General features: G+C 45.4%; 1 protein-coding gene across 2 annotated transcripts in view; it reads right to left on the bottom strand.

Annotated features, from left to right (window-relative positions):
- RCAN2 (regulator of calcineurin 2) overlaps positions 1-14344 on the bottom strand; it is a 79687-nt gene that overhangs the window by 29012 nt on the left and 36331 nt on the right. Inside the window, exon 1 of one of the 2 annotated variants that reach the window (XM_009558434.2) lies at positions 9188-9498. The exons of the other annotated variant lie outside the window; for it this stretch is intronic. Coding sequence (XP_009556729.1) covers positions 9188-9274 — 87 coding nt within the window. The 5' untranslated portion in view covers positions 9275-9498. Of the gene's footprint in view, positions 1-9187; positions 9499-14344 lie in introns of those variants that run through there. 2 annotated transcript variants of the gene reach the window in all.

Raw genomic sequence — 14344 nt, 5'->3', positions numbered from 1 at the left:
TTGAGGGGCTGGAGTGCGTCCAGAGAAGGGAACGGAGCTGGGGAAGGGGCTGGAGAACAAGGGTTATGAGGAGCAGCTGAGGGACCTGGGGTTGGTTAGCCTGGAGAAAAGGAGGCTGAGGGGAGACCTCATCACTGTCCGCAACTGCCTGACAGGTTGTGTGAGAAGAGACCAGCACCCACCGCTCCAAGTGACAGGTGACAGGAAGAGAGGAAATAACCTCAAACTGCACCAGGGCAGGTTCACACTGGACATCAGGAAAAATGTCTTCACAGAAAGGGTTCTCCGTCCCTGTCAGAGGCTGCCCAGGGAGGTGGTGGAGTCCCCATCCCTGGAGGGGTTTAAAAGTCAGGCAGATGAGGTACTCAGGGATCTGGTTTAGTAGTGGACAGGGACGGTTGGACTCGATGATCTCAAAGGTCTTTTCCTACCAAGCAATTCTATGATTCTACTATGATTTGCTTTATCGTTACTTACTGCATCACCTCCTGTTTGGATACTTTCAACAATTTAGAAAGTATTGTTATTCATTTCTAGTATCATTTACCACACCAGACAACAACAACGAGGGAAAACACAAAGTTCCGTCTTACATTCCAGAAGGGTAAAGCAGAGAGAAAGACTGAGAAAGTGCGGATAAAATATATGAAAAGAGAATAGATTTTTTTCAGGGTTTACAGAAGTACATTATCTGCCACGCATGCACGTGTAGCTTAGTCTGGCCACATTCAATCACTTAATTTCTTGTAAGACATATAATGCTAAAACGTTCTAAGGAGAGAGTTGAAAGGAGGGAGGCGGCAGCCCAGAGTAACCGCAAAGGGATTTGATCACCTGGAGGCAGAATGGAAGCCTTTGGAAGGTGCTTTCAGGGAAGGAGATGAACTTTCAAAATTAATTTATAAGGATGCTGACTTGTTTGGTAAAAGCTTTGCAATGGTTTTGACCATCAGCTGGTTTCATCTGATATCTTGTGTCAACTGCTGCTCTCAAAGTCCCTAATTCACTACACTATGGGCAGCCTGATCCAGGGGGAGGTGTCCCTGCCCATGGCAGGGGGTGTAACTGGGTGGGCTTTAAGGTCCCTTCCAACCCAAACTATGATTCTATGAATGCCTCCACCTTTCACAGCCGAGATATGAAGATTACTTACTGCAATATATGAAGCAGACAGATACTTGCGTGAGTGACAAATTAAGCTGAAGGAATTACAGCGTGCAGCTGCCTGCTGATACTGCTCTGAGCACAATAGGTTCATTGTGTTTCTCAGCTCAGCGACTTACATCAATGGATGGAGGATTATCTGGTGCTGCAGCACTAGAGGTTCTTCCATGCTGCAGTACACTTTTCCTGCTAAACATGAAGCCATACTGCAAGATAAAGTCCATCTCTCCATCCAAACGCTCCCATAACCTAAGGCACATTCTGAAAGTAGCAAGTTTGGGCTAACTCCAAAAAAAACCCCAATCCATCTACTAAATAAGTGAAGCTCAATGCTCTCTGGAAAACATCTACAGCTCAAACTGCATCTGAGATTCAACATGTACAGAACTCAGTTATTAAAAACATAGAATGATGTGAGTTATAAAGGACCTTAAAGATCATCTAATTCCAATCCCTCTGCCATGGGCAGGGACACCTCCCACTGGCCCAGGCTGCTCCAAGCCCCATCCAACCTGGCCTGGAACCCCTCCAGGGAGGGGACAGCCACCTCTGCTCTGGGCAGCCTGGGCCAGGGCCTCACCACCCTCAGCGGGAAGAATTTCTTTCTAATGTCTCATCTAAATCTTCCTCCTTCCAATTTAAAGCCATTCCCCCCTCATCCTATCACTCAATGCCCCTGGAAAAAGTCCCTCCCCAGCTTTCCTGGAGCCCCTTCAGGTACCAGAATGCCGCTGTTAATCAAGGGCTATTAATTTTACCAGGTCTGCTACATTCCAAGCCAGCTTCCTAATCAGAAGACTTATTTCCTGGTTCCTTCGTTCTCCATCTGCAAATGAAAATACTCGGAGCTTTTTATCTATAACGAGACTTTGAAGTTTTTCAGCAACTCCAGGAGTACAGAGCAGACACGCTGCCATGGAGATGCTGCTGCAGCATCCAGCTCTGCACCAGCCCATCCAGCTGGTCTCCTATCACACGGTTCGCTCTGCGGACATCCTGCAAGGACAGTGGAGCTGTTTATTCCACCAGAGCTGCTACAGCCAAAAGCTCCTCCTTGATTCAGCACCAACAGAAATACCCAGTGGGAGCAGGTAAATGCATCACAGAACGCCGATGTTACAAGAAGGTGATCTGTGCTTTCAGGAATTACCATGAACAAAGCAGAAATCAACCTTTATTCTAGATGGAAAGCACAGCCTGGAGCCAAAGTTGATGGCTGAATGGGAATTTTAAAAGCACTGTCAATGAGAAAAAAGGGTGAGAATTTTACTTTTTGGCCAGAAAAAAATTAAATGTATAACATCCTTTACTGCTGTTGGTGCAGAAGGGTGGCCAAGCTGTTGTGCCTCAAGCCAGCAGCGACTGAAGCTCATCTGTGTGATCTACACCAAACAGAAGAGTCAAGACTCAACAGTAGGAAGACAATAAATACAGTTACTTCTACGAGGGTTACAATCTTTGCTGAGCACTGACCGGAGGTTTAGCTCGGCCAGCTTCTAGACCTTGGCAGCTGATGTGTTAGCCAAGTGCTCGATAAACGGTAGTACTCCTGTTCAGCGTCTCTTCACCAAGGAACAATTGACTGCTCAAGACCACTGTGTTATGGTTGTTTGCACGCTAGCATATGATTAGATGATGTCTCCCAAAGTAAATACAGTGTTTAGCACACAAATGATCAAAACAAAGCAGCGTGGCCAGCAGGACGAGGGAGGGGATTCTCCCTCTCTACTCGGCTCTCATGAGACCTCATCTGGAGTCCTGTGTCCAGTTCTCGAGTCCCCAACATAAGAAAGATATGGAACTGTTGAAACAGGTCCAGAGGAAGGAAATGAAGATGGGCTGGAGCACCTCTGCTCTGAGGACAGGCTGAGAGAGTAGGGGTTGTTCAGCCTGGAGAAGAGAAGGCTCCAGGGAGACCTTAGATCAGCTTCCAGTGCTGAAAGGGGCTCCAGGAAAGCTGGAGAGGGACTTTTTCCAAAGGCCTGGAGTGATAGGATGAGGGGGAATGGCTTTAAATTGGAAGGGGGAAGATTTAGATTAGATATTAGGAAGAAATTTTTCACACTGGGGGTGGTGAGGCCCAGATTGCTCAGGGAAGCTGTGGCTGCCCCATCCCTGGAGGGGTTCAAGGCCAGGTTGGATGGGGCTTGGAGCCCCTGATCCAGTGGGAGGTGTCCCTGCTCATGGCAGGGGTTGGACTGGGTGGGCTTTAAGATCCCCTCCAACCCAAACAATTCTATGATTCTATGACCCTTGTGGGTCCCCTCCAACTCAGATCATTCTGTGATTCTGTGATCAAAAGACGTGTATCTATCTGTCCGGCAGAACTATTGGATCTTGAAGATTTCACAGATGCAACATTATTTGCAAACGGAAAGAACTATCAGGTACAGAAAATACTGACAGAAGTTGTAAAGCAGCCCTTTCAAGCCATCAGGGTATTTTTGGCAGTCATGCTGTTGTTTGGTTTCCTCCTTACAGCCTCAGTCTGCGGAGTCTTGTGACTGTGCAACAGTCTCTTCCCACAAATGAGGCTCATGTGGCTAAGAACTTAAAAAAGAAACCCAGAAACTGTCCCAACAAGTCACGATTTCTGCCACTCAGCAGCTGGCTGCATCCAGAGGAGCAGCAACGCTCCGCCCTTTTTCTACAGCATTCTTCACTTGACTCGAATCATAGAGCACTTAAACTTTAAATGTCAGAACATCTCTGTGAATGAGCTGCTTGTGCAAATGCAGAATTTAAGTGGAAAGCAAGAAATACAAGGACCCAGCATGCTTTGGCCTTCTAGAACCCAGAAGATCTGATACAGTATTCATAGAATCATAGCTTGGGTTGGAAGGGACTTTAAAGATCATCCATTTCCAGCCCCACTTCCACTGGATGAGGTTTCTCAAAGTCCCGTTCAACCTGGCCTTGAACACCTCCAGGGGTGGAGCATCCACAGCTTCTCTGGGCAACCTGGGCGAACGCCTCCTCACCCTCACCCTCATTCCTTCCTAACAACCCCAACTCTCTCAGCCTGTCATTTTAGACTGCTGCCCCTCTCAAGGACAACTGCAGGGCAATGACCTGTCTCCAAACCATCCATCCCAAATAACTACTACTAGCAGTGTGCTCACTGCGGCATTTGAACCATATAATGAATTTGCAGATGACAGAGATCCTTCTCCAATGGGGATTAATCTCAAAGCAAAACAGTCAAAACAGTGGAACTATTTCTACTGTTTCTCTCTGCTGAATGCCTCAAGGTACATTGTTTTTTCCTCACATTAAGATAAAGGTCCAATCCATATTACTTTGCATTACTGTCTTCAGATACAAATTCAATCAATCTGGATCATTAGTACTTCCACTCTGCTACAGTAGTGCCTCGTGGTCTCAATCATAACTTGTTGCCAAGAGGAATAAGTTGTGGAAACAAATGAATCATAGAATCATTTCATTGGAGAAGACCTTTGAGATCATCAAGTCCAACCGTAAGTGTCCTCTACTAAATGATGTCCCCAAGAACCTCATCCACTTGTCTTTTAAACACCTCCAGGGATGGGGACTCCACCACCTCCCTGGGCAGCAGCTGCCAAGGCCCAAGAACACTTTCTGTGAAGACACTTTTCCTGATGTCCAATGTGAACCTGCCCTGGGGCAGCTTGAGGCCATTCCATCTCATCCCATCACCTGTCTCTTGGGAGAACAGACCAGCACCCACCTCTCCACAACCTCCTCTCAGGCAGTTGCAGACAGTGATGGGGTCTCCCCTCAGCCTCCTTTTCTCCAGGATAAACAATCCCAGGTCCCTCAGCTGCTCCTCATAACCCTTGTTCTCCAGCCCTTCCCCAGCTCTGTTCCCTTCTCTGGACACACTCCAGCCCCTCAGTGTCCTTGTAGTGAGGGGCCCAAAACTGAACCCAGGAATTGAGGTGCAGCCTCACCAGTGCTGAGTCCAGGGACACAATCCCCTCCCCGTTCCTGCTCTCCACGCTGGTTCTGATCCAGGCCAAGATGCCATTGGCCTTCTTGGCCACCTGGGCCACTGCTGGCCCATGTTCAGCCGCTGTCAGCCAACACCCCCAGGTCCTTCTCTGCTGGGCACTTTTCCAGCCGCTCTTCCCCAAGCCTGGAGCTGCACGGGGTTGTTGCGTCCCAAGTGCAGGAATCGGCACTTGGCCTTGTTGAACCTCATTCCATTGATGTCAGCCCATGGATCCAACCTATCCAGGTCCCTCTGGAGACCCTCCCTGCCCTCCAGCAGATCAACCCTGCCACCCAGCTTAGTGTCATCCACAAACTTACTAAGGGTTCACTCAATCCCCTCATCTAGATCATCAATAAAGATATTGAACAGAACTGAAGAGCAAACATGAAGAATTATTAATACAAGAACATCTTGCTTAGAGTATTTAAATTGTCCTCAACTGTTTCAGGGATGTCTGGAATTTCTCTGTCACAAACAAATAAGACATTCATTAGCTAATTGCTTATGTAACAAACATCATTATATAAAACAATCGTCGAGAGGCACTGCAAGAGGAATTTTATTCATCCAGGTGAACTTCAAAGCAGAACCGCGCTTCGTGATTTCTATGGTTGCCTTCTCAACTTTACTATTAATAGCTCCTGATGCACAGGCTCTGCACAGTCACTTGCATGTTGATGAGCCTGACCCAATTTCTGGATTGGAAAGCAGCAGCTGATCAAAACTGAAAGGCCTGGCGGATGGGTTCAAGGATGGCAAACCAAGAGTGTCCGTGCTGTGGGCCAGCTGCCAGATTCAGGGCAGCCTCGGGGTCACACAAGCCTCTGTTGAAAGGATGAACCACTCCAAATGCTGAAACTAAAAAGCTTCACCTTCAGTGCTAAGTAATCGTTCTCCAGTGGAAAAAAAGAGTATTTCCAAGCCGGTCTGCCAGACGCTAAGAGCACAATGCCTGCAGAATAAGGTCACTTCTGCAGGTGCAAAAGCAGCAATGAGCTAAGCAGCTTGCTCCACCCCAAGCCCTGGGCCCAGAAGCAGCCGTTACCTCTCTGTAAGAACACCCCAGCCGTTGCTCTGGAAGAGCGATGACTTCAGGAGGCATCACTGTCACCTGCTGTGTGAGCTCCTGCCCTACAGCCCAAACCCATACCGAGCTCTTCCACTGCAGGGCTGGCAAACAGGGCAGCTCCTGCCCACCCCACCTTCAACCTGCAGTCAGCATCCCAGGCGCGAGAGCCCCAGGATGCAGGAGGACAACGAAGGCTCAAGCACTGGCAGAGGCTGCCCAGGGAGGTGGTGGAGTCCCCACCCCTGCAGGGGTTTAAAAGGCTGGTGGATGAAGTGCTCAGGGATCTGGTTTAGAAGTGGGCAGGGACAGTTGGACCCGATGATCTCAAAGGTCTTTTCCAACCAAGTGATTCTACGCTTCAATACAGCCAGCATCCTTCTCCAAAGCCTCACTTCAGTTCTAAATTCAAATGAAGTGACACCCACTGCAAGCACACCCCAACCCTAAATTGCAAAGCACACCCCAACCCTAAATCGCAACCCTTGCTGACACTGGAAAACCACTTCTACAGGACTAATATCTCATTTCAATAAACCTCATCATGCACCATATGTCATGAAGTCTTTCATGTGTCTTTTCTACCACCAAAAGAACATTCCCTTCATGCAGCCACAAGGTCCACTACAAAAAAACCTTGCCGCTCCATGAAAAGCTCTGTAGCAGAAGCAAATGGAAGGGGCACAGCCTAGACTTCAGTTTTCAATCCTACTCACTCCCTCCAGTGGACCTGCGGAAGGGCTGGGCACACCCAGGAGAACAGGGGATGAGGAGAAGGCAGGAATTCTGTGCTTGCTTTTGTTCTTTTACTTCAACTTCACACTCATTTCTTCTCAGAAATGGCCTCCAGTCTTCTTAACCTTAAAGCCTGATGATCCCATCACCCTATCAAAGTCAATATAAACATTTTTACCCTGACTGTGACCACGCTGCCAACAAAAAAAAAATCCCAACACCTTGAAGTGAAGCCTTTTCGCAAAGAACCACATTCTTTTATCTTTGCTGCAGTTCTTCTGGGAGCGAGTGAAGAGCAGTCGGTGTCTCCACCTTTAAAACATCAGTGGTGCCAAAAGTTTGACAAAGAGGATGCCTGCGCCGCAGCCTGCTGCGTCGAGGACGAGCGGGGACCAGGCTTGGTACACAGCCTCCAACATCCCACTTCGTGGACAAGCAAGTGAAAATGAGTCTGCAGCGAGCCATGGTCGCTGAGGACAGGCTGCTCCTAGCATCTAAGCCAGACAACTTCAAAGCAGACTTGCCGTTCCTAAGCTGCACTGCAGTCTGCAGTGCAGTCTCCACTGTAAATACACCCAAAGTCTTTCCCCTCAACGTTTGGATTCAGACATCAGAAGGAAAGAAAGAAAGAGAAGAAAAAAGGCAGTTTTAACCGAAGCAAAGTACAGAAAAGTCCAAGTAACGGGAAAGGGATCACAGTTCCTGCAATGACTCTGTAACCCTTTTGTTCTCTTTTATCTCGTGTTCCCGGGCCACGCTTTCCAGATGCTGCAGCTTCAGCCAGGCTAATCTCACTCTCTCCGAAGTCAAAGGAAAGCTTTCTGCTGATCTAATGGAAGCCACATTTTTGCTTTTTCATCGCTTCTGTCATAGGAATGAGGATACAAGCAGATCTCTACAGGTTTAATGTCTTGCATAGTCTTATGTTGAACATGGACCAGACGCTGGAAGGCAGTCGCTCCAGGTCCAAGTCCACGTCAACACAGGTGTAATACTTAAATATTTAAAACATATGTTCTTAAGTGAAAAGGAAGGAAAACAAAGTATTAGGAGGTGAACATTTCACTACAGCACACATGTCCCAATGCAGGCATGACTGCCCACCTGAACCATTCCTCTGAATTATTCCCTTTTTCACCTTTAATCCAGTATTAAACTGCTAGCAAAAAGCTTCTTAAATTAAGAAGAATCTCTTGCCAGCAACACAAAAGCATCTGTACAAAATATACATGATATCATCTGGTAACAAACTAACAGGGAAATAAAAGTCATCATAACCTCCTGCAAATGAAAGGGGATTTATTTCCAGATATTTCCACTGCCTTCAATGTTTGACTCTGAATTAAACAGAAAGGGCTTCAAAATTTGACCTCCAGTTTGTAAATTCTTTTTTCCCTGTTCTATTCTTTTAATACTAAGAACGGAACAAGCAGATTAGAAACTAATGTGGTCTGTATCTTTGTCCTTTAAATAAACTGCTGAGTATCACTGTATTACCTCTGAGCTCTTTCAGACGATCTGTGAAAAGCATACTCAAAATTCCTCCTTCAAACTTAATTTGCAGTGGTTTTCTTGCAGTAATATGAGAATAAATGAAAAAGATAATTGATTTCAACAGTAAGCAATTACACACAATGGCTTTTCTACAGCAGTTGTCTAATTAAGAGACTCTGAGCTCAATCAAGCTTTGATTTAAGCACTGTTTTTTATGTACTCATATGATATGCAAGATGCACAACTTTTCGTATTCTGTTTTATTGCAGATGCACCAAAATACTTGCTGCAAACTTTTAATCCTTCACAAAAAATTTCACACTTGTAAACACGATTTGGATAGGGAGAAAAGAAACAGCTACTGCTCAACTGAGTAAAAATATCTGAAGATTATCAACACCGATAAATAACATTTACAGCAAGACTGAATAAAAAAGTGACAAGGAAATAAAACTATCTCGGCAAAATGCACAAGGAATGGCTTGTTATGAATACGAAATATGCACAGATGTCAGTTATATAACCAATTTCTTGTATCATTAAAGAGAAAACACCAGTCTATTCTTTCAGCTTATCAAAGCACGGTAAAAAGCAGGCACGTTTCTCTCCCCTATTTCTCTCCTCTAATTAACAGACCTTTTTAACTGCGTGTGTTTTAACTCCTGCAGCACAATCTCCTCTGTCTCTGAATTGTACAAACGCCTGCTGCTCCCCAAAGGCTTTTCTGTAACAAAAGAATTGTAGGTGCATACCTTAACCTCTTGGTTGGCAAAAATCTCCACATCCACCCCACAGGCAACCAGAGTGGAGACATCACAGTCCATGCTACGGGCTGGCATCCCCCCCTGTGGCACACAGAGTTAGGCAACCTCGCAGTAACAACGGGCGGAAGGAAAAAAAATATCTTCAGGATTGCAGCTGAACAGTCCAAAATTGTGTTTCAATGCTGACAATGACACGAGCTCTTTGCACTGAACTGAGGTGCTCCTCGCCTCTCCTCTGTCCACCCACCAACTGAGCAGGCACCGCAGAGTAACGGCGCTATTCCATCTCTCACGGCAATGACATCACTGCAAAGACTGACATAAGCTAAATCTATTTTTTTTTTTTTTTCCAACCCTTTTATCTCTAGGCAGCACAGTGGATCAAATTGAACATGATTATGTGCTAAATCTGAACGCGGACTAAATCAATTCGAGCAGCATTCGCTGGCAACTGAGTCATAGCTGTTGTTTCAGCTGAGTGCTTATGTTGGCAAAAAAGATCGCCTGACACTGAAAGCTCCGCTCCGAGTGTAAATTAACCCAGCATTTAAAGCCACCGAGCTCAGGGTAACATTCATTACTTTATTATACCTTAAAATCTACAGCAGAGCACCGATGAGAAACAAAACACACGCCGAGCACCTCCGCATTCTGATTTTAATACCTCTAAGTCTTTTTTAATAAAGGGCGCTCTGTAACCCCACACATGAGATTAGAGAACATCAAGTCCTGTCATCAGGAGTGATCAACACACTGCAAATTCAACCCCAGCACTCAGATATACAAGTTGCACTATGACTCATCTTCAGGAAGATCAGAGGGACGGCTGTGCGGGATCGGGAAGTCAATCCCCCTTCAAAGAGTGCAACATGGACATTTCCCTTGAAACAAGGACTTTGCACTAGGCAATCATTATACCGCCTGTCCTTCGGGCAGCCCTGCACAAACGTAACTGGATCCAACTGAAAGAAACAGATTTAAGTCAAGTGAGGATGTTTTACACCTGCCGACTCAGTTGTCTGCAAATGCTTTGCAAGTTTATTTTTCCATGATACAATTAAAATACAAGTTTGGGACTTCTAAAGTTGCTCTTTATCCCACACTTACATCATTATTTTTCCTCTAATGTTTCATTCTCGTGATCCATAAATTACTTTTAATTGTTGCAGGCCTAGAAATGATATTTATGGGTAAATCAGATTAATAGGCAGAATTAAAATATCTAACCATTGACCAAAGAAGCATAGAATCATAGAATCACTTGGTTGGAAAAGACCTTTGAGATCATCAAGTCCAACTGTACTTGCCCACTACTAAACCAGATCCCTGAGCACCTCAACTACTCAGCTTTTAAGCATCTCCAAGGGATGGGGACTCTACCACCTGAGAACCCTTTCCGTGAAGACATTTTTCCTGATGTCCAATCTGAACCTGCCCTGGTACAGTTTTAAGGCCATTTCCTCTCATCCCATCACTGTCACTTGGGAGAAGAGACCAACACCCACCTCGCTACAACCTCCTCTCAGGTAGTTGCAGACAGGGACGAGGTCTCCCCTCAGCCTCCTTTTCTCCAGGCTAAACAACTACAGGTCCCTCAGACGCTCCTCATAACCCCTGTTCTCCAGCACCTTCCCCAGTTCCGTTCCATTCTCTGGACATGCTCCAGCCCCTCAAAGTCCTTCTCGGAGTGAGGGGCCCAAAACTGAACCCAGGATTCAAGGTGCAGCCTCACCAGTGCCAAGTCCAGCGGCACAATCACTTCCTACAGCTCAATTTTTCTACACTATCAGCTGATATTTAAGATCTCATCCAACCGAAACCATTCTATGTGATAACAGAAAAAAAGTCATAAAGCTACCTGACTGAAGTTCCAAGTAGGCACCAACGGAAAAACCTATCATCAGCAAACTGAGAAGATAGAAGTGGTTATGAAAGAGCTAGAGGGAATCACTGAAAGCAAAGACGAGTCATGTACAGCTGAGCCTAATGAAAGAGATTTGAAAAAGGAAAAGGCTGAGAATCAGCCGATGCTGGTCCCTAAGGTCTAGAAACGTTTCTGAAGTGAAAGCGATGCCCGGCCTGCATGTGGTTTCATAGCAGTGATGGCAAAAAAAAAGATCTTCAATACAGAGCTACGCTGGGTAGTTCATAAGAACAGATTCCTTTTTCATTTTTAAAGCTGCCACCCGTCCATCTCAACAGCCCATCTCCCTCAAGTCACGGAACCTGGGACACAGTGTGCAAACTGACCCGTTCCACTGCACAATTATTCTTGCACTTCTACAATCCATCACCTTTCAAACCAGAATCATTGCAATTTCCCCACTCCACCTGAGTAAGAAAACCTTACTCAGATCACAATCACTTTCATTTCTTGTTTCTTCTTGCCTATTCCTAAGCACAATCTATTCTTTCCCCTTTAAAACCACTCTAGTTCACTACAGTATTTTAGTGAGCTCTTCAGAGGGACAACCTAGTAGTTTTTGCTTCTCAAAACCAAAGATTACCTAACAGAAGAACTCTACAGAGCGTCTGAGTACTTCAACTTACGTCTTTCAATATACGTCATGTTCTGTTTGTTTCCACTCACTTCTCCTTTGAAATCAAGGCAATACTTGAGAGCTTTTTCAGGGCACTCTACAATTCCTTATAGTCTCGATAATGTTAATAAAATTTATTATGGACAATTTAAAATTGATTAATATTGACTGCTTTCTCCAGACCAGGAGACTTGTTTTGCAATCAAATTTAAAGAAAAATTCTTTCAATTTCTTTAAAAAAAAATTCTTACCTCTGAATTAGACGTTTGTGCTAAATTCAATTCACCAAATTACCAAGAAAAAATAAAGCCATATTTAATAAAGTATCATATCTAATCAACACAAACTGATTTAGACACATATGTAGTTCAGCATGCTCAAAGAACCTACTCTTTCAGGAGGTTCTCCAGATCACCGACTGCTACTCATCACAGCTTTCGTACTGATATGTGAGCAGGAAAGCCGCTCTCTCGCTGGTGGGTGTTAAGCCAGAGGATTTGAGCATCACGCATACACAGAATCATAGAACGGTTTGGGTTGGAAGGGACTTTAAAGACATAAAGACTACTCTGTGATGTAAGCCGAAAGTGGAGGAAGTGGAAGACCCTTTCAGAAGAAAATGACTTGAACTAATATAAATGCATCCACAAGTATGTAAATCCATTGCCGTTTCCCACCGATTTTACACTGGGTTTAAGACCACAACTGCTAATTCTAAGAATGGAAAACACAAGAGTTTTGAAGGGTCATTCAGAAGGTTCTCAATTCGTTTCAGGGTTTGTCCACAGTAACAGCTGCGCACGAAATTAAATGGGCACCATTCACTATGTGTGAATATTTCAGGACACTGAAGTTAAGAGCAATCAAGACCCACTTGAATATCCAGGCTGGGAAAGGACAAACCGAATTTGTATGTGCATAGCCATCGAAAAGGTTCTGGAACTCATAATATTGATTAAATGTAACTCTGGGTGGTACTGTTCCTTCACAAGAGCCAAAGTAATCCCGTAGCATCACTAGAATCTCTGGTGATTAACATTTGATGACCATGTTGGTCTTTTACTTGAAGCAGCAGTCCCCTTCAAGAAGACAAAACATTTCTAAAGCGAGAAGGAAAGTCAGTTCTGTTGTTCCAGCCTGGGACAAACCTGCATTCTGGATTTGTTGAGTGCTGGGATAATGCTGTCCTAGTCTACAGCCTTTACTCTTGTGCATAGTTTTTGGTTTTCGGCAGTGTTCCTACAGTCACAGCAATGCCTCTGCTTCATACATATCACAGAATCACAGAATGACCTGAGTGGGAAGGGACCCACAAGGCTCATCCAGTCCAACTCCTGTCCCTGCACAGGACACTCCAACACTCACACCGTGGGGCTGAGGGCGATGCCCAAATCCTTCTGGAATATCGTCAGGCTTGGTGCCATGATGGCTTCCCTGGGAGCTGTTCCAGGGCTCCACCACCCTCTGGGGGAAGAACCTTCTCCTAACGTGCGACCTGACCCTACCCTGGCATCTTCCTGCCATTCCTCAGGTCCTGCCCTTGGTCACCAGAGAGAAGATCTCAACACCTGCTCCTCCTCCTCCGATTGTGAGGAAGCAGAGAACTGTGATGACAGAACTCCCCTCAGACTCCTCTTCTCCAGGCTGAACAAACCAAGTGATTTCAGTCGCTCCTCATACATGTTGTTCTTCTCTAGACCTTTCCCCACCTTTGTGGCTTCCTCTGGACACTCTCCAGTAGCTCTAGATTCTTCCAATACTGCGGTGCCCAGAACTGCACCCAGCACTCGAGGTGGGGCCGCACCAGTGTGGAGAAGAGTGGGACAATGCCCTCCCTCGACTGGGTGGCAGTGCCATAGCGCATGCCCCCCAGGACATGGTTGGCCCTCTTGGCTGCCAGGGCACCGCTGGCTCATTTAAATAGTGCCACAGGTTAAAGACTTTTCAAACTCACCTGTCAAATCAATAAAATAATTTATGCCAAATCCTGACCCCCCCGTTCTGCAAAAACACTACTGCTGACTTAGCCTTCGGGAAAGTCGCTGTATCTGGACCTCACGGAGACATCAGACACATTGCAATCAAAAATACCAGCTACATTCAGAAGCAAGCGTGACCTTTTCTGATCACTGGATGAAGCTTGTGTTCATTACTACTGGCAATAAAGGGATTATTTCTGTAGCAGCTCCACTTGCAGATGCAAACCATATTGTTTAAGGCGTACAAGTCCAGAGAAATAAAAAGAAACCCTACATCAATGACCCTTTGATGCTACGAGGGAGCACTGTAAATAGATTCAGTTTATGTCTGATTGAAATGGTTTTAATGCTGTGCATCTTTATCAATCGCATTCAGCCTACTACGCAAATATTTAAACCAAACTCCCTTCCACTCTGTGGCTACGAACATACAAATATAATCCTGTTTTTCACCAGAATTACACAAGATAAGTAATTTTAAAACCTCATAAAATTTAGTAACAGAAGAGGGCGCTCTGAAATAAAGCCCAGAAAAAAGACCATTCTTCCAGTTTCTCTATCTGCAGCAGAAGATAAGAAAGGCCAACCAGAAACATTCATCGGGAGCAAAGTTAGCTCCTTCAAAG

Source organism: Cuculus canorus, chromosome 3, assembly GCF_017976375.1.
Source record: "Cuculus canorus isolate bCucCan1 chromosome 3, bCucCan1.pri, whole genome shotgun sequence".
NCBI classification, from domain to species: domain Eukaryota; kingdom Metazoa; phylum Chordata; class Aves; order Cuculiformes; family Cuculidae; genus Cuculus; species Cuculus canorus.
Note: the sequence above shows the minus strand (reverse complement) of the source record. Positions and strands in the feature narration are given on the sequence as shown.